Here is a 25,296-nt window from a genome sequence, read left to right as displayed (position 1 = left end):
ATGCTGAGTGTAGCAATTAGAAAAGAGTGGACTGTTGAAGTCAGAATTGTCTTGCACTAGTCCTGATAATGCTCAATGACCACACTGTTTAATTAGCAAAGATGTAGAGGCTAATGACAGCATAAGGCTGTGTAAACCCTGGGGCCATATTGAGACAAAAGCACTAAGTATAGTGACCAAAAGAACAAGTAAAAGGAATTTCAGTCACTGAAGGTTACTGAGACATTTAGTGCTGTAAACACTCAGACAGCCTGAGCAGGTTTTTGGCACTACCAATGATCAAAAGCGATACCAGATCAAAAAAAATCTAACTGCGATTATTTTAACCCATACTGAAAATTCAAAGTGAACTGTTGAGTTGAAGTGAACCATTGTTTTTATGTCGTTCTCATTTATAATAAGAAAAACGCATGCAGAATTAAGGAAAGTAGGTTTTTGCAAGTCTTTCTTTAAAAAAAAGTGGCACTCCAATGTTTGCATAATGTGTAGAGCATAATATCTCTGTGGCAAACTACGTATTAAACTGTTTTTAGACATTTTTTGTTTAAAGAAATATTGTATTGTGTTCAGTTTGAAAATAGTGGGCCATACTGCGATTTATTCTACATTTTGATTAATTGCCCAGACTGTGCAGCTCGATACTCAATATTCTGAGTGAACCCCAAATTAAATACTTTTATTTTTACTCAAGTACATCTTAGCCAAAGTAACTGTACTTTTAAATGCCAAAAGTTCACTCTTGGCCCAGTACTCGTTTAATTGCATCACTGCGGTAAAGGTCGTGTATTTTGTGTTTTTAACGGAAAATCTCAAGTTTACGAGGGGCTATGAAGGCATCATTGGTAAGACGTACATTTAACCGCAGAAAACCGTAATTTTCACCTAAAAAGTCGAAGAATATCGTTTCTTTTTGACCATATTTCAGATTTGTCGTAATCCTTCTCTTTATATCTGCGTTAGAAGCTCAAACCCACATCGAAAAACCATCCAGGTGTCGTCTAGACACTTCCTGTCTTTGTCCAATAGAGGGCGGCAGTGTACAGCATGTGGCGCCACCTTTATTCACTTCGCCTCTTCTTCTTCTGCTGGTACACCAGCCGCTCAAACTTCAGCTGGAGTTTAGTGACGGTCACATGACGATGTTGTGGGTATATTACTCCAAATGTGTGTGCTTGTTCTCCTGCACAGAGCTGCTGACTGTCTCTGCATCCTCAGCACCGAGGACCAAACTACCCATGGTGCAGCGTTTCAACCTGCTAACAGTGATTCTCTGCTGCAGCTTTGAATGACACTCTGACAGCTGACAGACTCAACGGAGAAAACGTGGAGTTACAGAGTGAGGACGCGACTTTTTGAAGGGGAATTATGAGAAAAGTGGAGCTGTGAAATTGCATCCGATTGACAGCTGATAAGGTGAGAAACCAACTATTTTGCTTGCTTTTGAAGTTTGATGTCTTGACAGGAAAGGAAAATTGTCAAACTTGTGTCTCAAAGTGAAATTGTGCACCTGTTTGATACTTATAGACACCTGTCACCCATGTTAAAGAGATATTGTCTATAATTTGTGGGCTTATCTGAGCCCTTGAGTTTAAAGTCTAATGAACTTGCCTTTAAACTAAATGATATGCAATTTGCAAAAGACTTAATCAGTGATTTACTCTTTATTTCTGAGTTTTAACAGGATAATATTTTTGCAGCTACACTATTTATTGTGTAATTTTATGCAGGTCAAACTTTGACCCTACTTAAAGCTGCAAACTGTTTGACATATGCTAAATATTTATTTTAATTAGTCTGAAAGCTGTTAAAAGGCTGATGCCTTTTTTTAATGATAATTCACTTTACAACAGGTCAGGGAATGAACTTTTAATAGACCAGTCTGCGGAAACATGTTGCTTTGTGTTTCAGTGGTCATGGGTGAAGTATCTGTGCCTTAATTAACCAAGGGAAAAATGGGTTAATGTTGCACACGGATGACTGAGCAATGAATATGTGGGAGGTTTGCCCGCATATGAATGATGCAACTAAACCCAGCCTCTGTTTAATGACATAATTAATCCAATTTGGAAAAAAAATACATAAAACGTATCTAAATTTCGTTGTTACTGAGTATTCTGCATGTCTGCTCTGTTTACCTGCCCTATTCTATATAAAATGTTCAAAACTCACTGCTCCTACAGCGTCTGTCTAATACCCTGAGCTCTGCAGAGACCACACGCGCTGCTCCTCTGACCTCGCACACAATCGGATGCTCAGTTGGAGGCAAATCTTGCAACGCGACGACGCATGACAAGATAATTATTTCCTCTCGTGCTTGGTGAATCTCCCCTCTGTCTCCCTCTCACTTCATCAGACTGCCACCCTCTGCCCCTCAGAGCATATTTATGGAGGCAACTCAACCTGAATCTCTCTGGAGAGTGTCCAAATCCTTATGAAACAGTGCACATAAGTGCAGCATTGAGGAATGTTTACTTGGGTACTCTAATTTCTTGTCCCAGAACCAATCGTACTTGTTAACTTAGCTTCTGCAGTTATTATCATATGTTTTTTTACAGAGTCACATTTTTAAAACAGAACACTTGCAAACAAGTGCTTCATGGCCTTTCTGTCTTGTGACCTCTCGTGACAACCAGTCGTGTGTCTGCTTGGGGCTCCTTGTCACGATTCAGATGTCTACGAGTTGTCAGCAGTTCCACCAAGGACACATTTCCCTCTTAACCTCTCACATAGTTTCTTTTGAAATAACTTTCAGGGTCAAACAGGGAAATGACCCATATTTCACTCAAGAGCAGAGACTCCATCTAGACACATAGGATGAATTCATTTGTATTAGTATGTGGGAACCTTAGATATCTGTCTTCAGATAATAACAGTGCTGTTAAAAACACATTTACCCCCTTTTTTGTTTCATTTTTTTGCATATTTGACACACTTAATTTTTCAGATCATCCAGCAAATTTTGATTTTAGATAAAGGTAGCTCAAGTAAATCCAAAATGCTCCTCTAAATGATACTTTCAGATATTAAAGGACAAAAGCTATCCAGATCTACCTGGCCCTGTGTGAAAGAGTCATTGGCCCTCTTGTTATATCATGAATTAGTTGTGATTAAGCACATTTTTTGGAAAGCTGAGTTCAATTTCACTTGCCACACCCAGGCCTGATTACTAACAGACCTGATGAATAAAGAAATCAGTTAAATAGAACCTGTCTGACAGAGTGAAGTAGGCTACAAGATGTAATAAAGCATGATCCCATCTAAAGAAATTCAAGAACAGATGAGAAACAAACTTATTGACATCTTCCAGTCTGGGAAGGGTTACAAAGTATTTCTAAGGCTTTCAGATTCCAGCAACCCACAGTGGGAACCATTATCCACAAATGGAGAAAACTTGGAACAGTGGTGAACCTTCCCAGGAGTGGCTGGCCAACCAAAATGACTCCAAGAGTGCAACACCGACTCATCCAGGAGGTCCCAAAAGAACCCAGAACAACATCTGAAGAACTGAAGGCCTCACTTGACTCAGTTAAGGTCAGAGTTCATGATTCAACAATAACAGAGACTGAGCAAAAATGACATCCATGGAAGAGTTCCAAGGCCAAAACCACTGCTGACTTTAAAGAATAAAGGGCTCATCTCACATTTGACAACATTTTTTTTTACAATTTTCTGCAAATTGATGAGACAAAACTGAACTTTTTGAAGGGTGTAAGTCCCATATTATGATCTGAAGTTAAACGAACACAGTATTTCTTAAAAACCGCAGGGGTATGCGCTGTTGCCTCACAGCAAGAAGGTTCCTGTCCCGTGCATATTGGGGTTCTCTCTGGGTGCTCCAGCTTTCTCCCACCACTAATAAAGACATGCTCATTAGGTTATTTGGTGACTCTAAATTGGTGTAGGTGTGAGCATGCCTCATTGTCTGTCTCTATATGTCAGCCCCGTGGTGACAAGTCCAGGGTGAACCTCGCCCAAACAGTCAAACATGGTGGTGTTAGTGTGATGTTCTGGGGTTGCTTTGCTGCTTCAGGACTTGAACGACCCCACGTGATTGATGGAACTATGAATTCTGCTCTCTGCCAGAAAATCCTGAAGGAGAATGTCCGACTGTCAGTTCATGATCTCAAGCTCAAGCACACTTGGGTTACATCAGGACAACAACCCAAAACACACCAGCAAGTCCACCTCTGAATGGCATAGAAAAACAAAATGAAGGCTGTGGAGCGGTCAAGGTCTGGATTTAGATCTGGTTGAGATGCTGTGGCGTGACCTTAAACAGGCCATCAATGTACAAGGGCAGCCCAGGTTCAAAACTAGGCTCTGGCTCTTTCTGCGCTCCATTTGCTGCTCTCTCATCCCTGTTTCAGACTCTATCCAAAATAAAGGCAAAAAAGCCTGAAAATAAATCTTTACAAAAATAGACCTGTCATGCTCAAAAACCCTCTAATGTGGCTCAATTAAAACAATTCTGCAAAGAAGAGTGGGCCACATTCCTCCACAGCAATGTGAAAGACTCATTACCAATTGACACAAATACATGCTTGCAGCTATAGCTGCAAAGGTTGGGAAATTTAATTTAATTTAATTTAATTTAATTTAATTTAATTTAATGTTTCTCTGCATAAAGGTCCAGGTAGGTTTGGATGGCTTTTTCCCTTAATAAATGTCACATCATTAGAAACTGCATTTTCTTTTAACTCTGGTTATCTTTGTCTAATATTGAAATTTGTTGGATGATCTGAAAGATTAAAGTGAGACAAATATGCAAAAAAAAACAAACTCAGGAATGGGGAAATACTTGTTTATAACACTGTATATCAACTGATGGCCCTTTAAAGACTCTTTAACAGGAATTTTAATACAGGCTGTATCTCTTTGGCTGTAGTTGAACTCCTAAATCAGTGGTTCTCAGCTCATGAGTTGGGGCCCAAAGTGGGTCATGGAGCTGAACAGTACAATCACTTTCATTTGGGAGAATGGCATCCATTACATATCCACAGCGTGCCCCGGTCACTTGCTTTAAGTGAGCTGAGAAGTGCATACAGCACTCGTTCACACAGCTAAAAGAAAAGAAAAAAGTGATGTAGCCCACCTAACTACAGTATGGTACAATGGCAGAGGCTGAAGGCTTTTGCATACCAAGGGTGACAGGAGTAAATGGCATGAAATTGTGGATAAACGGTCCTTTCTATCCACATTAGGAGCAACGCTTTTTTGCATAAATTATGTATACCGTAAAGAAATAATTGTGCCATGGACATCTGCAGTTTAGTTTGCACTTTACACTGGAAAACTGAGGTACATTAGAGCAGATGATCACGTTTTAGTCTCTTTTCCTCCTGATCATATTAATGGCCCACCCCAGTTAGGCTGGGCTGCATCACAGCACTGGGAAGAGAAGTAAGTCCAGGGAGCTGATTGGCCCACAGCAGTGAGCATTTGGTTCATATATATTATTGAGCATGTGCTGGACTGCCTGCTGCCTGTCTTCACCTTTTACTAAGCTAGTTAGTTTCACATTAAGGAGAAAATCACTTGGCACTGGCTAGAGACAATTATATGAATAGGAAAAAGCCTCATACGGCATCAGCCTCAAAGCTCTGATCATGGGCAATAATGACCATTTGGTTGGTCAGATGTGTACTCATCTGAGGCACAGCTTTTGAAAACTTGGCCATTGTCTGGAAAAAAAATGCATGGTGAAATAAGTTGCTAGGGTAAAGGTTGCATAGACAATGCCATGCAAACTGATCACATGAAAATAATGCATCTGGTGCAAAGGGAATGAAGAGGGCAGTGACTGATGAAGCTAAGACGAGAGCAACCAAGCAAGAAGCTGTCAAAAAGCAACGATCCTGCAGCAGAATATACATCTCTGCAAAAGCTGGCCATGTCAGTTTTACTTCCATTTAAGTCTCTTTTTTCATTTACAAGTTTTCTAACGCAGTGGTTCTCAACTGGTCCAGCCTCAGGACCCATCAAGTCTGTCTTACGACAGATCGCAACCCAAGTTTCCAAAACATTTTCAACAACACGTGTTTAGTTCATTGAATATGTTACAATTTGGAGCTTGATTTGACCGAAACACCTGATATAAAAATGAAAATACACATAAACTGACAAATTTTATACACTCTTTCCTCATCATTATTGCCAATTTTCCAATGAGCTCGTGAAATTACATTATTATCATGGGAAAAGTAGCCATTTATTGCAAGAAAATGAGACAAATTAGTTGAAATATCGATCAAACATTTACATTTACCCAATTGCACAGTTAAACAGAGTAAAATAAAAGGTATCAATGCATGACCCTAAAGGACTTCAGGACTTTTGCCACCATTTTTTTTTTTCAGATACCTAGTTGCGACCCACTGAAAACTGCTCCGTGACCCACTTTTAGGTCCTGACCCACCAGTTGAGAACCACTGGTCTAACGTATGTATTTATAACAGAAGAGGTCAAGAATAGACAAAATAGCATTGTCACCTGACATTATTTGAGTGCTCAAACATGAACATGATGTGTGTGCAGCTTTGCTTCCTCTTTCTCGCGCTTCAGCTTGAACTGTTTCACTGACTGAACGGGGCTCCAAGTAGGAAAGCCTCCAGTCGTTTGAGGGATGAGGAGAGTTGAAAACCCGCTTCCCGTAAGATTTTAGTCACATTATGGCTGGACTCAATCAAGATTCCCTCAGGCCTCTTCAGCTGATCAAGCGGCTCTTTGACACTATGATGACCAGCTGATGTTGAGTATTAAAGGCTCCTTTGGTGTTAAAGTAGACTTAAATCTGGATGCCGGATAAAGTGAGTCATGAAGAACAGGTACAGTTTGTCAAAAGTAATGACTTGTAAGTGTATAACGTGAGTGTTTAGCTTGGATGTAATGTAAGCTTTGGACTGAAAGGTGTTTGGCTCCTTGTGCAATAATGAATAAGGTTTTGTCGGTTCAAAAGGTAGTGTTTCCTTGCCACTGTGCAAAGTGCTCGCTCATTGGGAGATTGATATTACACCATTGCAAGGTATAATGATGGTTGCTATGGTGATGTTTTGGCATTGCAATCTCAAAAGGGAAACTGTCTATCTGCTGCTTTTGATATTTGATAAAGTTCCAGTGTTAACACCCAACAAAAACACCAATGAGAGTGCATTTACATTTGCTATTTTAAAAACATGAGCATACAGTGGAAGAACTACAACAGTGTCAGGTGCAAATCAGGAAAAACACCTGAACTAGATGCCAGAACGCTTTTAACGATTTGACCCCATTGTTCTTTTTAAAGGTGCTGCAGTTTGGAACCAAAGTGACTGTCTCTCTTCAGTCTTTGCTTTCCCACCCTTCTCTGTTGGCAGCGACTATCAGAGCCCAGCTGAGTTTGTGATAAACTGCGATTTCCCTCCAAACTCTGTGTGATTAAAAGATAACTCACCTCAGTCTCTCACCCCGACTCGCACTCGCTCTGTGGACACACAAACACTCAGAGAGTTTAGTGGAATCTCCTAGCAGCCCTAATGGTTTCTCCCTAGCTTCAGTCTAAATGTCAACCTGACCCCTCCATCCCCTCTGTAATGAGAAAGTCCAGACTGAGCGCTATTTAACGACTTCGTCAAACAGCCGCAGATCTGCCGCTGGGGCATGTGGGAGTTCAACAACCAGTGAGTGCAGCAGATTTGACTCCTCAGAGATGTCTGTGTCAGACACTACCGCTCTGTCATGAGTCCTATCTATTTGTTCTGCGTCGGCTATATTTGGTTTACATCATGTGTAGCGTGGGAAAGACTACCCAAACTAGAAGAGCAAATGTGTTCAGCTCAGAGTAAATAGTCCGTCATTTTCCTGCAAGGTATTGTGAGACGACAAACTTAATCCGCCAGAAAGCTCATTGGATTCTTCATTAAACATGTAAATTATTGTGTATCTTGCCAGTTAAATTCAGCACTTGAAAATATTGTTTTATTAAATGTGCTTTTAATTTGAGATGAAGGAATGGTGATACAGATTTTGCACCGGTAGCTCACCATGTTTGCACCTCCTGGATGACACATTAAACTATTTATTTAGTATAGACTTACCTTTTGTGAAAAGTGTCCCAGGGGACAAATTCCTCTCTCCAAGGAAATGTTCAGCCCAGATTAATGTGCCTGATTGTTCCTGGCTTTGAGAGGAAATTGGAAAGCAGCCATGACTGTATCTGAAGCAGCCTTCATTTTTTATCTGAAATTATTCCCATGTGGTTAAGTTCTTGAGATACGTTTATCACAGCTGCTTATAACTGTAGATGGAGCTGCATTTTTTAGAACTAGTCACAAAAATGTGGGAGGCTTTTATGAGGACCCCCTTACATTCTCACGACTATTAACTGGATGTGAGATCAATGTTTTATGTACTCCACAACTGGGGCTGGGTGTTTTCCACAGCCTCATGATAGGATACGTGTTATGATACAGAGGCAACGATACAATATGTATCACAAAACAGTTTGGATACTAAAAATGCTGATAAGTAAGGCCAATATATTCATACTACCAAATATGTACTACCAATATACTGGCTTTAGATATAGTCAGAAATCCAAATCAGAAGTTGACCCCACAGTGTCCTTCAGTCTCAGTTTGGATTGCACAAATTCAGCCTGGTGTTGCGAGCACAGTACTGGTAATAAGGCTGATGTTATGTGTACCTGAAGGTTGATTGTGTTGCTACTGTGTTTTACCTTGTTTTTGCATCGCTTTGCATTACATATGTCCATCTTTGGACTTTCAGGTATTTGAAGAGATCATAAATACTCCAGCATATTTGCTTCCTGTCTAGTTGGCAATAGATAGACTTTCTCTGCAGACTGGTTTGTTTTAATCAGAGGCATGCGATGCATCATGTAGCAGGGGGTTTTTTTGTTAACAGCACCTTGGGTAACACTTTTCGCAGCTGTATTATTAAAGTAAAAACGGCATTAATGCTCCTAATCGATATATTGCGATATATTGCGATATCAATTTTTTTTCATAAGAAAGAATACATTTGAGTAAAAAACTATATAGCACATGCACAGTTAATCATGAACAGGGCATCTGCATGGTAGATTGCACAATAAAATAATGCATCAGAAATCCCAATCAAATAATTCTCCCAATACATCGTAACTTTATATGAAATCACTTCTCAATCCCACTGACTGTAAAAAGAATTGGACAAAGTCTGTGTAACATCAGCTGTTTAATTGCAATAGACGGACTCAAACAGCTTTTGAAGACAATCCATGGCAGCTTCCAAACTGAAATCACTGTCTCAGCCAAACTTTGGATCAACCTAACGGCAGACAAGAATCCACCCACTAAGCTCGACTTCCTGTCATCTAAACTATTACTTAAGCTAGCCTTTTGGTGGTAGTGTCTGCCTGTCAGGCTATCTGTTAATCAAATGAGAAGCACCAATCAGTGAGGTTTTTCCGAAATATAATCCAAACGATTGTGGTACAAAAAAATTCACCCCCTGTACAGCTAGAGGAGATGAAGACATTAGCTAATGAGACACATTTCATTTTTTGAACCAGGCTGTAAACCAGTTTATGTCTAGTGTAAAAAAACGCTGTGTACGTGAATTCTAGTGTTTCTGCAGCCATCCTCGGGTGGACCCTTGCCATATTGCACTTTTGCACTTCCGCATTGGCTTCCTTTTTCAGGACTGGAGATTGCCACTTGCTCACTCCACGTCAGAAAATTTGGGGCAGCAGCGCACATACTCATTTTGGCTATTAGATGTAATACTACATCAGATTTTTTTTACCCTTCTTTCCCTAATGTTTTACCACATTTTGAAGCTCTTTAAAGTAAAGTGACTAGAGCAGATGAAATGTGGCTGTAACACAAATCCTCATCCCAGAGGAAAGACATCACATAATGCTGGACTACAGAGCAACACTTCTCCCAGTCCTCATACCACAACAGTTTCCTCCTTGCTGTTTTTCTTGGACTTTTTGTGGGTGTGCATCGTGCATGTGCCTGTCAAGTCAAGTCCGATTCTCTTCATTGTTATTTAAACCACATACAATTACACAGTAAGATGAAATGATGTGTCTCTGGGCTGTAATGCTATATAAGTCCACTCATGCTCAACTCTCATAACAGTTGCAGTTGATTCCCCACACTAGAGGGCATCACTTCAAACAGATACACAGTTTAGAATCTCTATATCAGTGTGAGGTCGCACTGGTAAGTGTGTTTCATAAATGAAAAGATAAACCTCACCCCTCTAAGTTAACCAGTTTTCTAAATCCTAAATCAAAGCATTTCACAGTCAAACATTTTCTCTTAGATTCTCCAAAGATCTCAAACTGGAGACACTAAACAGCATATTTTTAACAGATGGTTTGAGTTTAATTCTAGTTCTGGTAATTTTCACAATATTCACATCGTATTAATCTTCATCATAGAAGTCAATGACCCCTGATGAGCTGCATAAAATAAGTTATGATTCATAACATTAAACAGCCTCAAACATGAAGAAGGAAGAAGTTATTTTCTTGTCATCTGAACTGTCTTTTATGGTCAGACTTATGTGTCAGTGGTTTAGGGTGGTTAAGGACAATTATTTGTGTTGATTTCAGAGGATCACAATGATTTTATGTTTTCTCTCTAGAGAGGAGGAGATGGAGAATAAGGCCATGTATCTGAGCACATATGAGGAGAGAGAGAACGGCTCGATGTATGAAGACCCCTACGAGGGACGCAACCTGTCCAAACTCAACCTGTGTGATGAAGGTAAGTATCAGATGAGAGATGAGACTTCAACAGTTTTACACAAAGAGTCTGGAAATACATGAGCTTTATGCCGAGATACGGGTTTTTTTAGAGTAATGTACAGGTAGGATATTGTCTACATGCACTCAAACAGGGACTAAAATATGATTTTCCTATTTACATTTCAGAGTTGAACCTACGCTGTATATATAAATGAAATATATGGGCTGTGTAAAAGAGACTACCAGTTTCTCTCTGCATTTCGATATGATATATTTCCTTTTTAAGTACTTAAAATCAAATCTGATGCCGGATAGACTTTTTAACCTATTTATTGCATTTCACATCCATCTGAGCAACAGCCCATTAAAGGTGTTTGGGAATGGCTAAACCTTTCAAAAACTTATCAGAGGATGACTGAGTGCATGTTCTATCTGCCACATTCATTAAGTAACCATGAAAAAGCAATAGAGTGGCCAGATCCCATGTCTATTGTCAGACAGATCCTTCTTGTAAAGCTCTAATCTGAAATTGTTGTGCCAGGTCTGACCAACCAGACCAATTTAGCATCATTTGAGAGGAAAGGATGCATTAGCTACAGGCATGGTTTAGTTGTACTGCAAGTCAGTAAACAATGATGTCTGGTTTAGTGATTACATCAGATTTAGCTATAGTATAGCAGCAGTTTTTATCAGAACAGGACATCTTTACTGGAAGAACAGCAAAGAACTGCAATCTTTGAAGGTGATTGGACGAACATTCTGTTGTTATTGGCCAATCACAGCGACAAGACAAAATGAGGTAGTGGACATGCATAGCTCTAGTATCTAATGTAAGCCTAGCAGTATGGTGCTGTTGTAGTTTATGGAGCTTTTTGTTAGATAAAACTCATGGCGAGGCCAGTAAGAAGAAGTAAAAAACATCTCCAAGAAAGGCTTTCAGTGTGGCTCTTTGCTCCCTTTTTCAGTACAGAAAAGCTCTCTGATTAAACAGTCGCTTAAGCTACATCTGACGTAATAGCTTCATCTTAAGCAGCTATTGCGAATGGCCTGCAATACAACTAAGCCCCACCCGTAACTATTGCAAACTCATGCTGACGTAGGTCAAGAGGGGAGCGAGCCATAAAAGGTTTTCTTTGTGACTTCTTTGCTCTTGTTTTCATAAAGAAATGTGGCCCAGTTTAGATAAAACTGCCACTGTGGCTACATTCAAGCTTTTTCTCCACTTGTAGCCCTTTGTTACCAGCTCACAGTACATCTAATCCCCTCCTTACTATTGCAAACTCATGCCAAAGCAGGGAGGGAGAAGTACTGAAACATCTTTTCTACCATGAAACGCTTTCAGCACTCTTCATTGCTCTCTTTTTGTCAAAGATACAGTGCTCTCCACAAATGGCACTGACTGGTCTGGTCATACTTTGACCTGGAAGAAGTGCATGACTGAAGCTTTTTAAGATTGATCTGCCTGATAGCGGACAATGTGAAATACATTTCTATTTAATATAACAAGTGAGCACTAGAAGGAATGTAAAGAAAGCCGTCCGTGCAGATTCCCATTCATCCAGGTCATGGTTATCCATATCTTGGTCCAAAGAGAGGGCAACTAGACTTAAGAGCCTCTATTCAGTTGATCCCCTTTGGACCAAGATTTTGATAATGGAAAGAAAGGGACTTTTACAGATCTGTTTAATAGTGTAAACAAAAACGCCCACACAGAGTAATAACCAATACAGACTCAGCTAAGTACGCTAACACAGGCACACAAGCAGCAGCAATGCTGTCACCACTTGGCGGTCTTTACCCTCTCACTATGGTCATCTATGAAAGCCAGGAATGTCCAGGAGCAACATCTGCTGCAGCGTGTGTTTTTCCTAGTGTGTCTGTTAGTGTGTATTAGAGTCTAAGTGCAGGTGCAGCTGAAGCAAATCCACAGCTGACCCCGTGGTGTTCTCGGGTTTCGACTGAGACCTCGGCGAGTTTGGTGGGAAAGTCTTAACTGGAGATTTCGTGGACTTTTAATGGAAAGTGGACAATGGATGCACACATCAGAACGACCGTCATCTTCCAACTTTGCTAATCCGGGAACATTTTCACACCTCGTTCAATTAGAGGGCATATTCCCAGGAATGGCATGGTTTGATTCTTTGGGGTACTGTAGAGGAGAGAAAAACAAAGAACTCAGGAAGCTTCTACAGGAGTGTGATCCAAACGTGATTCACGCAGCCAGAACCCATGTTAACACAATATGAATTCTGGGTAAAGAGCAGGAAGAGGAATCAAGGTTTATGAGGTAAAACGTTGTGAATTCTGGCAGTAATGTCGCCATTCGTGTGAGGTGTTATTAAGCCTCTCCACCCACACAGATGCCCAAATTATAACAGCACGTTACAATTAATTTGACAATGACATGTTAATGCTTAAATATACACACCTGAATTAACACATTTAAGCCTATCTGTTTGTTTGGATATCAAGTTTTCCTATCAAATCCAATCTAAACATACTTGTTGATTTCAGTCAGTGTTGGTCTTTTTCACAGAATCGATGCGGCATGTGTGTTTGATTAGGAAACTAAAAGACAAAGAAACAACTGCCCTATACTTGTTAATCATGTATTTGATCAAAAACAGCCAAATGCAAGATCAGCGCCAGTAACTGACTCATACCCACCCTGTTGGAAATAAACAGACACATGATATGTGTCAGAATGGCTCAGAAGCTATTTGTTCTCCTCTTTGAGATAAACCTACAAGACTGATAATAACTGTCTAGTCTACTTATTTGCATGTGTGTAAAGCAACATCAGAAATTAATCCCTAAATGCACAGGATAGTTTGGGAGAAAGTTGCTGTATTTGAGTAAAAAGGCAAAGAGCTATGTGTGACTGAGTTTTGATTAGACAAGTTGATTTTTTTTCCCCATATTCAGGTCTGGTTATTCTTGGGCTGGGCAAAATGTAGGGCTCAGTGACTCACGTGATGAAGTATCCTGCCCAACTAACACTACAATAATAGAAAAGCACTGAGGACATTATCTTCATGCAGTGTTTGCACATGTCTATGCCTTAATTGGAAATTAGCGTAACATAACAGAGTAATATGAGACAGAAAGCAATGCAAATTTGTTCCCAGACTCCTACTTCCCCTGCTTTATCCTGGATGTTTAAAGGAAGTGGGCTGTGATTGTCTCTCTCTCAAAGCAGCCGCCATTACTCCCCGCTCTCTGCTAGCATCGCAGTACTTAAGTTCAGATAATCTGGCGATAGACACATTTGATTTCCACCAAATCTGTCTCTGCTTCTTATAATCATTGAACACTTATTTTGAAGAGCAGTATCAGGAAATGTAGTGTATTCAGCAACAACTTATCCCTCTCAGTCCAGCACTGTCAAGAATTGACACAGGTTATTAAAAGTTAAATAAGTTTTAAACCATAAATTCTAGCCTCTGACTTAATCCCCTTTGAAGCTAGCTGGTGTGCCATTATAATGATGCTATCCATGCCTTCAGATCCCTTACGGAAGCTTTTTTGGCGAGCCTGGAAGTTGGGTGACTTTTCGGGGTTTTTAAAGATAAAATCCACACTGGTATATTTGACATTGGACATCCTTTAATTAATTTTTTAACCCAATTTCGATCTTTTGCCCCCTTAGCTGCTAATGCTAACCACTGTATTATTTTCCCAGGGCTGTTAAAGGATGGGAGGCTGTTCTATTGTCACATTACACTGCATTAAACTGCTTTGCTGCTTTGAATAATGACACAAATAGAGCTAATACAGAGAAGTACAAAGACTTTTTTTTGTGAATATGTGTGAATTGCTGGAATTTCAATGACTTTTTCTCACATAATGATTGTTTTTTCACTTTTCGGTCCCCAAGAGATAAAAAAAGGCTGGTGCTAAAAATGTCTTAGTCATTATTGTTTAATGTGTTACACATAAAAGTCTTTGAGTAAAATTTTTGTAGTTTTCTTTTGGCTGTGTAGTCCCGTAACTTTATTAAGATTCCAGTGACATTACTGCTGCACACATATTTTTAAAGCCCGGATTGTCCTGAAATAAAGGATGTTTAGAGCTCAACTGTGCACCACAGGGTTGGTGTTTTACAAGCTCTTTAAGACAATAAGTCCAGGTGAGACGAACTGGTTAAAAAGTAATTTAGGGCTCAGAGTATTGATAACTGAGACGTCTCAAAAACACACAAGAAACATTACTTCACATCACTGAAAGCTAATGAAATATTAGGAAGCTTGAAGTCTTTAAATGCAGGATGAGAAAATTAAACTGAGGCTTTTTAGCACTGAACTATCTGCCAGTCATGACATGAATGTGATTGTGGCTTTTGTGGCCCAAATATTGAGCTGACAGGTCCAGTAGAGTAGATAGATGAATCCTCCATTCAAGCTGCCACATATTTTGAAAGCTGAGAGAGGATTGTCTTTCTTGTGGCTGGTTGTGGTTTCAGCGCAATCAACCAACATGCCCACAGCATTTTAGAGCAGAAATTTCTGCCTCATTTTCTCATGATTTTGAAACTTAATTCTACACACTAAGAGATATTTTTCATTACTGATGTTTTTCTGGCAGTTTATAACATCCTTCTGTCTACAGCAAATATACATACGTTTTATTGCTTTAAAGATTCATAATCGATCTTTAGATACAGTCAGTTATGATTTCTTGACTTCACTGGTCTTTCATGTCCACTTTTTTTCTTTATTTTTTGTCTGCAAAACAAACATTATTTGGCTTTTGGATAAAATGTTGTTATATGATATTCATCATTTTCATCTGACATCACTTACCTTTGGAACTGCCCACCTTGTGAGCAAGAAAGGTTTCATACTGCTACACATCATAGTGTCCCAGGTGCTGTATAAAAGTTAAAAGTGGCCAAAACATACAATTAAGTTGTTGGGGTTTTCTCCCTGCGGTTTTCTGGTAATGTAAACATCCAATATTTTGAAGAGATGGACAAAAAAATGACTGGTGCTGCAGCTCCACATAGTGTTTCATAGTAGCTTACACTCTCTGATTAAAGCTCTGCACAGTCCCGTGACTGAAAGCAATCAATTAAAAGTACAATCCAGCATTAAACTCATGAAACAAGGATACCGAAGAGAGTTTAATAATTAATTAATTAATGATGCATTTCTACATGTCAAGCAGTAACAGTTTACTATAATGCAAAGAAAGATGTTATTGATATAGTTTGAGAATGAATTGCCTGTTCATTTTCTTTCCAAAGCTATGATTAGAAAACAAATGTTTCTCAACAAAACTTTTCATCCGCCTGACCCTCACACCAACAGGGACTGTACTGACATTGTATTCAAATACATGCACTTTAATATTTTGACCTCCCTTTTGCAGCAATAACGGCCTCCACTCTTCTTTAAAGGCTTCCTGCAAGATTATGGAGGGTTGTTGCACCCATTCACTCTGTAGTGCATTTCTGAGATCAGGCACTGATGTTGGACGAGAAGGCCTGGCTTGCAGTCGCCATCCCAGTTCATCCCAAAGGTGCTCAGTGGAGTTGAGGTCAGGGCTCTGTGTGGGCCAATCAGGTTCTTCCACACTGAACTCATCAAACCATGTCTTTATAGTCCTTGGTTTGTGCACTCATGAACAACTCATGTTGGAATGGAAAAGGGCTTTTCCTAAACTGTTGCCACAAAGTTGGAGGCATAGCATTGTCCAAAATGTCCTGGTGTGCTGAAGCATTAACATTGGTCTTAACTGGAGATAAGGGGCCTAGCCTAAACCCTGAGAAATAGCCCCATACCATTATCCCTACTCCGCCAAACTTCACAGTTAGCACAATGCAGTCAGGCAAGTAACATTCTCCCCCACCATCTGACTACCAATCCAAGACAGGTGACTCATGAGTCCACAGAACATGTTTCCACTGCTCCACAGTCCATCCACCACTCTATCTATGGCATTGGACTTGGTGCAGCTGCTTGCAAGCACCCACTGCACAGTTTATGTGCTTACATTAATGCCAGTGGAAATTCAAAACTCTTCAGCCATGGAATAAGCAGATCTTAGCAGTCGTTGACCCCACTCTATGAATTTACGTGGTCTTCCACTTCATGGCTGAGTTGCTGTTGTTCCTAACCACCTCCACTTTCCAATAACATCGCTTACAGTTGACTGTTGATTATCCAGCAAGGATGAAATTTCATGACCGTCTAATTGCAAAGGTGGCATCCATCACAGTACCAAGCTTGAAGTCACTAAGCTCTTCAGAACGACCCATTTTGTATCACAAATGTTTGCAAATGGAGACTGCATGGCCAAATATTTTTATCCACATAGTGTTTCTGTGTAGCAGTTTGACGCTAGAGCTGCAGACAGTGAGCCTAGCTTTACACAAACACAGGAAGAAAAGGAAACAACTAGCCAGCCTGTTTATAGCTAAAACATATGCTTATAATGACTCTTGTTAAATTCAAGTAAATATGTCGTCTGACCCATGTTGTCAAAGAGGAAGTTTTGATCCATTTGTTGGCAGAAATGTCACCCTTCCATGTGTTTATGCTAAGCTAAATATTTCCATGTTTTCTACGTTGAAGAAATACTCACGAGAGAATTGAATTAATCTGCCCAGTGCATCCAACATTTTGAAAAAACAGCAAACAAGGCAGCATCCTGAAATGATGAACTGTTTATATTCTTTACACTTTTCAAAGACACAGGAGACAGAGTTGAGATGGAAAATGATGCGATAATTTCCTCCCTTAAGCTTCAGCCAGCTGATTTTATAACCGCGTCTGTTTTTGATGATCCTGTTTGTATGATGTGCCATTGTTTGGGTTTTCTATAATAGGCCAATGTGCGTCTGATATGGAGTTCATTATTAGCTTGACTGAGTTAGACTAGGATGGTGTTCATTTTCTGTTCCTATACATTCCTTCTATGTGACACACATCGCAGCCAGCTGTGTTTGCCTTACGCTGGACAAGTGTGTGTGTGTTCTTCATCATAAAGGGGAAGTGTGAGTGTCCGTGTGTGTCCATATGCGTGTGCATGAGCGGCAAACCCACCAGTGTTCACTGACAGATTGTCACGGTCCAAATGAAACCATGATGTTGGGAGGCCACGCTGTAGAATCAGTGTTTATATTTCAAAGTCAGACTGAAGCCAACATCAAGAGTGTTCATAGGAGGGTAGAGTCTCATTATAACCTAATAACGTCTCAGCGGGCGTAACATCCATCATAATGTTCGTGTCATATCAACACAGTGAAATCACATCCTTTCTAGGGACTGTTAGCTCAAGACGATTCTGGTCCAGATTTTTTGTCTTAGGTCACCTCAAAAAACATGAAGTCTTTAGGCATAACTGGCTGCTTCACGATGATACTTCAATTTTTATTTTGGATTTTTTCTGAATTGAAACACTGACAACATAGGGTCCCTTATACATGGCTACTAGATAATTATCTTGTGGCTATGATTACATTTAAATAAGCCTCTATTGTTAGTAATGTCCAGGGATTTGTCTGTATGTATTACCCTTCCTCAACTCGACTATTTTCACAGTTGAATGGGGCCGTGTGTAGTGATCACTCACCTGGAAAGAAAAAGGTGAAACACAGTAGTAATATACAGTATTCATTTTATGTGGGTAGCCACATCATTATTGTTATTAGGTTAACTTAAAAAAGCGGTTCAAGCTCTGTTAGGTTACATGAGATTGGGTGTGAACAGCCCTTTTCAAGTCAAGCTACAAATTCTCTGTTGGATTGAGGTCTGGGATTTGACTCAACCAGTTCAATACATTCACCTTGTTGTCTTTAAACCATTTTTGTTTAGCTGTATGCTTCAGGTCATTGTCTCGCTGAAAAATACATTTTCTTGCAAGCTGTAGTTCTCTTTCAGACTGAATATGATTGCCCTCCAGGGCCTTTTAGTCCTGGCTGCCTAGAAGCATCACAAAAAAGCAAAATAAGGAGCACCCTCCAAGCACAAACACTTTTTTAAAGGTGCCAGACAAAAGACTTACTAGAGTTAGAGAAGTGTCAGCACTCAAAATGTCCTTTACAGTAGTTTTATTCAAGGCAGCAAGGCACAACAGACGCGTTTTGACTTAGTCTTCCTCAGCGTTGAGGAAGACTCAAATTAAAAATTGTACAATTGTAAAGGATGGTTTCAGACTTTGGACTTAAATCATGGATGGTTTCAGACTTTGGACTTAAATCATGATAAACATTGCTCTGTATGTCATTCGTTGCTGTTCTTTTACTGCATTAATATTTTCTGGACTATCATTCTCTGTATTTTTCTCAGCTAGAGTTATTCAGATTGCTGTGTCCTTTTATATCATTGTGGCGTGGGGTTACAGGATAACGCACTTGGGACCGGCATAATTCACTAAGCCCTATTAGCCCGGCCAAAAATTAAACCTAGTCTTGAAAGTGTCAAAAGACTTTGTGATCCAATTCCATGACTAGTTCATGCATAGTCCTCAGTCTTTCCACACATTCACAGCAATGTTATACCAATGTGTAGTGTTCTTGGAGACACTTGAGATTTCTGGTTGGGTTTTCAAGTGGCAAATGAGCTCCTGATTGTGCATGCTGTAAAACTTTAATCAAACAGAATTTCAGTATGCAAAGAAAGATCCTAAAGGTAGTTAAGATTGCCACTTAAGAATGTCTCCCTCCATTGTACACAGCCCTGAACTGCAAACCCTTATTAAAGTCTTTAATTTTGAGGTAACCAACAATAAACTCATGCTGAGATCCTCTGTAAACAGTCAAACAGTGGTTCTGCATTCCTGTCCAGATGACTGATGTCAGATGTGACTCCAGAACATCTTTCACGAGTCTCTGCATCCTCTTGACCTGAAGGGAATGTTCCCTCAACATCAGCAGCCTAATCCCTGCCTCCTGCCAAGCTATCACACTCACACGTGCACACACAGAGGAAATATTACTATTATTCATGTCACCACTACTTAACACTCCTCTCAGGGTCAAACAGATGTTCAAGAATTATCTTCTATAAAAATGACACATTACTGCTTATGAATGATAGAGGTGTTTTTTCCACTTTTACTAGTCTGAGTGCACTTCTATTGGAAATTAGATCTCTGTTGTTTTCGTGCTTTTTGTTTTTTAATGTAGATCAAATTCAAAGGCACCAGTTTTACTACATTAGTAAAATGTGTTTGGTATTTCTGCTTGCCTACTCATTAGATAAACGTTCTGTGTGTTCTTTTAGCTGATCGTATACATGTGGTATTAAGTGTTTGATTTGTGTCAGGTTGTGTTTATAAGTAATGTCATTGTTCTTGTAAAGGTCAGGCTTTACTGCCTTATAAAAGCTTAAGATTTATTTGTTTACCTCCAACCAGCAGCCTTTGATAAGATGAACTCCAAATGATGAATTCTAACCAACTTTTGTTCTTTCAAACTTTTTATAGACAGTTTTTTAACCTTCATTTTACAGCAACCTCACTGGGGGGAAAGACACAGCCATTCAGATGTTGACGTCATCGACATCATAAAAACATTTTTTCTTTCTTGTTTTTGTCTTTGATGGCGTTTCTTACCTTGGTTTCCTTCGTCTTTTTCAGGCTCTGCTAAGCGGCGCAGGAAGCAGGATCAGTGCTGCAGTCATCTCAACTCCCTCTCAGCTATCAAGTATGCCATCGTCTCCCTCTACATCCTGGTTCTTCTCACCATCTTTGGACTCTGCCTGGCAGGTAGGGAGAATTGCCATCTACCTGTAAGGATCATTAGAAGGCTTTATGATCTCCATTGGTAGATGAAAATACCAAAGCGTATTATTTGATCGCTAAGGATGTGCCATGTAACATTCTAACAACACTTTTAGCTAAACAGTTCACACAAAGAAAAAAAATCACAAAACCTCAGCTACTTAAATTTTGTTTACACCCACTTTTTGCATCTGTTTCAGTAAGGTTAGGTGAGGTTAGGTTAGGTTGGCTTATGCCTCTGCAACCTTGCTGACTATTGTTGGAGTTCAGCAGCCTGTTGCACTAGCTATGTTTAATTAATGTCTTAATTTATGGTGTTAAGCCAGCACTTAACCCAGACTTAAAACTAGCTAAGTTTTAACTTAAACTGTATCATTGTTTGATTGCAGAACATAGACGTAAGGTTCATCGTACCTCCAAGAGCTATATTTCCAAACTAACCAAAATATCATTGCTGATAGAATGTTTTTACTTAATTTGACCAATCAGTGGAAGAATTCTTTAATCTGATGTTTATGACAGTGCTGCCTCTTGTGTCAGATTGTCTCTGAACTGGTTTTTAGCTGAAAATAACTCCTGCTAACTGTCGTCTATCTGCAAATCGCACAAGTGTACGTGCAAGTATGACCACGCAACTGCTTAGGTCAGCCTTTCCCAAACTTCAGCGTGCTGTGGCCCAATTAGAGAAAATCTTCTGGGTTCTACCCAAACAAACCCTCTAAACCATAACATAAGACTCGAATATTTCCCTTATATAAATCCTCATTTGGTTATAGAAAAAGAGACTATAAATGCAAATGCTGTGCTTTCAGATACATTAACAATATTCGAAAAGTGTTTGTGGGGTCAGAAAGCACAATGAATGAGCCACTGCTATTTATTCTGTTTATTTAGGCATCTACAAAGTCACTTAAAGTTTCCCTCAGATATTCATCTCTGTAAATGTACTTTGTGGCCAACTAAACTCTTCCCAAGTAGTGTTAGTGTCTTTAAAGAAACTGAAAAAAATCTTAAAATCCAGAGGCAAGTGGCATAGCAGAATGGTTAACAGTGTCACAAGTTAATCCACCACCAGTTAAACCATGACACCAGTTGTGCACATCAATCAAAACATTTTTTTCTTTTGATTTGTAGGCTCTTTAGCTGTTGTAAATGCCCTCTCACTGCCCACCTAAAATACCTTTCTGGCCCACCACTGAGTCCCAGCCCACACTTTGGGAAACACTGGCTTCATCAGTTACCAAAGTCCAGATTTGAACCCTGGCCACTGCTGTTCTGTATCTCTTTATGTTTATGTTAGTCTACACCAGTGGTTCTCAACTGGTTGGGCATCAGGACCCACTATCAACTTCTTTAGGAGAAATTGTTAAATTGCTCTAAATTGCAGATAATTTTTGGCCAATCAGATTTACCTAATAAAAGATAGCACAGCTTGGGCCTTAGAAAGTACAAATAATGTGACAAAACAAGGAAAATGGACATTTTGGCACAATTTTGTCCAGGCCAACTGTAAAGGACTTTTTGATCTACTATTGGGTCAAGTTGGGAACAACTGGTCTGGACCAGTGTTTCTCAAATGGTGTGATGAGGCACACTGGTTTGTCTTGAGACAAGTCAAGGTGTACCTATAGAATTTGTACAAGCATATGTTGTTCTAAGAACTCAAGTTACTGTAACATGATTCAAAGGAGCTTTTATGATATAATATGGTGTGTATCAAGATGTTAGCTTGATCTCAGGCATGCTTCGTCCCAAAAAAGGTTCCATATCACTGGTCTAGACCAGTAATAAACAGACTGGAATTGTGTGTATTTTCAAACATAAAAAGGTATAGTTCCTAAAGGGAAGGTCACTGCAACCTCACTGCTTTGACCTTTGACCTTTAAAATCTAATTAGTCCACCCTCAAAATCAAAGATTTCAGGTTAAGATTATTATGATATTGCACGTCTAAAATGTGATCAGTCCATACTTAAGGCAGCGTGATCGATCATACTAAGTTTGAGAAAAAATGTGAGAAATTGCATTGGCAACCAAAGGATGAAATTGAGGTCTAATGGCCTTGACCTTTGATCTTTGACATCTGACCTCCAAAATCTAATCAGTTTTGTCTTTGAGACAGAGTAGACGCTCCTGCAGAGTTTGAGAGAAATACCTTGGATGCATTCTCATGATACAGCGTTTACAAGAACGGCCCAGACCAGTAGACAGACAGAACCCAAACATATAATTCCTCTGACCTTTGCTATCACTGGCATGGAGGCAGTGAGTGCTAGCCAGCTTGTTTTTGACAGCTCTTTCCCCTATGGATTTTGAATAAGAGCCTATTCATCAGCAAGCATCAACTTTCAATTGGCATTTTGTATTTCCATAGCAGAGGAGTTTTTCAGCTGTATTCCGGTAATGTTCTACAGATTTCAACAGTGCCTACATGTGCAAGAAAGTAAAGTTGCATGGCCCAGAAATATGACAAAGGAGTTTACCCCAACTGTAAGCAGTCTGCATACAAAGTTCATAATATGTAGTGGCAGCTGCAGTGCATACTCGCATGAAAAACGTCACAGGGAGTGTCACAAATAAATTTTGAGTGCATGTTGTAAATTAACTGACAATCTTTAAACTCCCCTACATTCCCTTGTTGCTCATTTTTCCAGCCTCAGTCAATGATGAAAAGAAATAAATTATAAAAGATGCTTTGAAATAAGAGAAATCTATAAGTAATGTAGTTTTCTGCACCGTTCGCCCTGAAATAAAGGGCACATTGTCCCTTCATTGTTCTCGGAGATCTGTTATGTAGATGACATCACCTTCCCTTAAGGTTGAACTGTAATGAAGGACACACACATGCACCACAAAACCCACTTAGTCTGAAGTAACACTCTGGGATGTGTCCTGAAACCTGACTCCCCTTTTAAGCCGTCTGCTCCAGTTTAGCAAAGAGAACATGCAAACGCACATACACTCAGAGAATGCACTAGCATTTAACCTAAACTCTAAAAATGTGAAGTCCTTCTGGTGATTTTATGGACTTTATGACTTAACGTGACAATTTTACAGCTATATCTGTTGAAAAGTTTGACATAATGTGTCAGTGCCAAATGTAGACGTGTGATCTTTGTGTGGATTTGCTCTGTCCTTGGAAGTTTTCCCAATCTGAGTTGTGAAATCAGTTTTCCAACTGTGTGCACGATTGACCTCTGAGCACCCTGAATCTTTGCATGTGTGACAGATTGAAACTCGACTACCACATGTGAAAGTCGTGAACGTCACAGATTTTTGGAAGTGTGACGAACTTGAACGTTTAGAGAGCTACTGTGCATAAAAGATAAAAGATAAAAGATGATGGCTGCCAGCTCTGTGATGCATAGGCCGCCACTGTCTCCCATGTATGGCGTGCAAGGTTTTGTTCTGCCTGGGATCACGGGTTAACAGCCTCTTTACATGAGGGCATCTCAGTGTAATGAAGAAACTGCATGGCCTTTAGCCTGATTCAGATGTTGGCATTGTATTTGTTTTTGTAGAAGATCTAACCCATGATAGCATTGCTTGTGCAGTCAGGAAAGGTTCAGCTTTCAGCCACTGCCATCTCTTGATTGTAAATTAAGTCAGAATCAATTAGCTGTCAGAAAAGTCCCAGAAGTAAGGCTTAAATTTGTAATGATTTATTGGGTTGTGACCATTGTAAACATGTTACTGCAAAAGCACATCTCAGTTCATCCCCATTGGTACCAATACGTCATTTGTTGAATTACAGTCCACTGAGCTTTCCATTGAAAAACCTCTACACATCAGAAATGTCCTGGTTTGACTGGTAATTTCTTCCAGAACCTGATATTGAATGATTACTGAAGTGGAAAGTAAATTGAGTTGCCCAATGTGGTCAATGTTGGCCACTTTCTTACAGTGACTGATCACTTTCCTAGGCCGCCTGTTCAACTGTCTATGAATGCAAATTCCCACTCGGCCAATCACATTGCAGCAACCAATGCATGTAGGCATGTAAACATGGTCAAGATGATCCATTGAAGTTCAAACTGAACATGAGAAAGGAGATTTTTGAGACTTTCAATATCACATGGTTGTTTCATGTTGTCTGCTGTTGTCCAAATCTGGCAAGCCTGTGTGAATAGTAGCCTCCATTTCCTGTTTTAGCTGACAGGAGTTATATCCAATCAGGTCTTCTGTTTCTGTAGTCATTCACTGTGTTGTGTTGAGATGCAATTGTGTTTGTACACAATGATAACATTTTTTGTGGGCTAAAGGCCGGCTCAGACGAATTCAGTCAGATTTGGCCTGACTGCAACGTCACAGCTCATATTCAAACCTCGGGCCCAATTATGAGCATTGGGAACGACAAATTCTCTTTTGGTGTAACATGATTAACAAGACGTCCACAATTCAACAAGACTGGCACGTCAGAATTTTAATGTGGTTAATATGGAGTGTGTGTCTATGGTGATGGAGTGGGTGGAAATGTAGAGCTGAATGTCGTCTGCATAACAGTGAAAATGGAGACCATGGTGGATGACATGACCAAGGGGAAGCATGTCGGTCCAGCTGTGAGGTCCAGGAGGATGAGAAAGTGAAGGTCGGAGTCTGAGGAGAGGAGAAGGTCGTTAGTACAAGAGCAGGATTAAAATGGTTCATAGAAATTGTTATGGGAGAGGGGAGCTTTGAGTTGTGAAGTGATGATATGTTTCAGGATTTTTGACAGAAAGGGGAGGTTGGATTATGATGACTGGACTCTAACTGAGCTGTGGTCTGTTACATTACACTAATGGTGGCATCGTTTAAGTCTCGTGTGCACTACAACACAACACAAGCATTGAAACT

The 25,296-nt window shown here is 39.8% G+C and overlaps 1 protein-coding gene across 1 annotated transcript in view; it reads left to right on the top strand.

Moving 5' to 3' along the window:
- The first annotated feature begins 1,163 nt into the window (after window positions 1–1,163).
- The window catches only part of scara5 (scavenger receptor class A, member 5 (putative)), a 126,560-nt gene continuing 102,427 nt past the window's right edge, over window positions 1,164–25,296 (top strand). The window contains exons 1-3 of the mRNA XM_041805285.1: window positions 1,164–1,413; window positions 10,636–10,757; window positions 20,321–20,449. Of these exons, the coding sequence (XP_041661219.1) occupies window positions 10,646–10,757; window positions 20,321–20,449 (241 nt within the window). The 5' untranslated portion in view covers window positions 1,164–1,413; window positions 10,636–10,645. The remainder of the gene's footprint in view (window positions 1,414–10,635; window positions 10,758–20,320; window positions 20,450–25,296) is intronic.

Source organism: Cheilinus undulatus, linkage group 14, assembly GCF_018320785.1.
Source record: "Cheilinus undulatus linkage group 14, ASM1832078v1, whole genome shotgun sequence".
In the NCBI taxonomy this organism is placed as follows: domain Eukaryota; kingdom Metazoa; phylum Chordata; class Actinopteri; order Labriformes; family Labridae; genus Cheilinus; species Cheilinus undulatus.
Note: the sequence above shows the minus strand (reverse complement) of the source record. Positions and strands in the feature narration are given on the sequence as shown.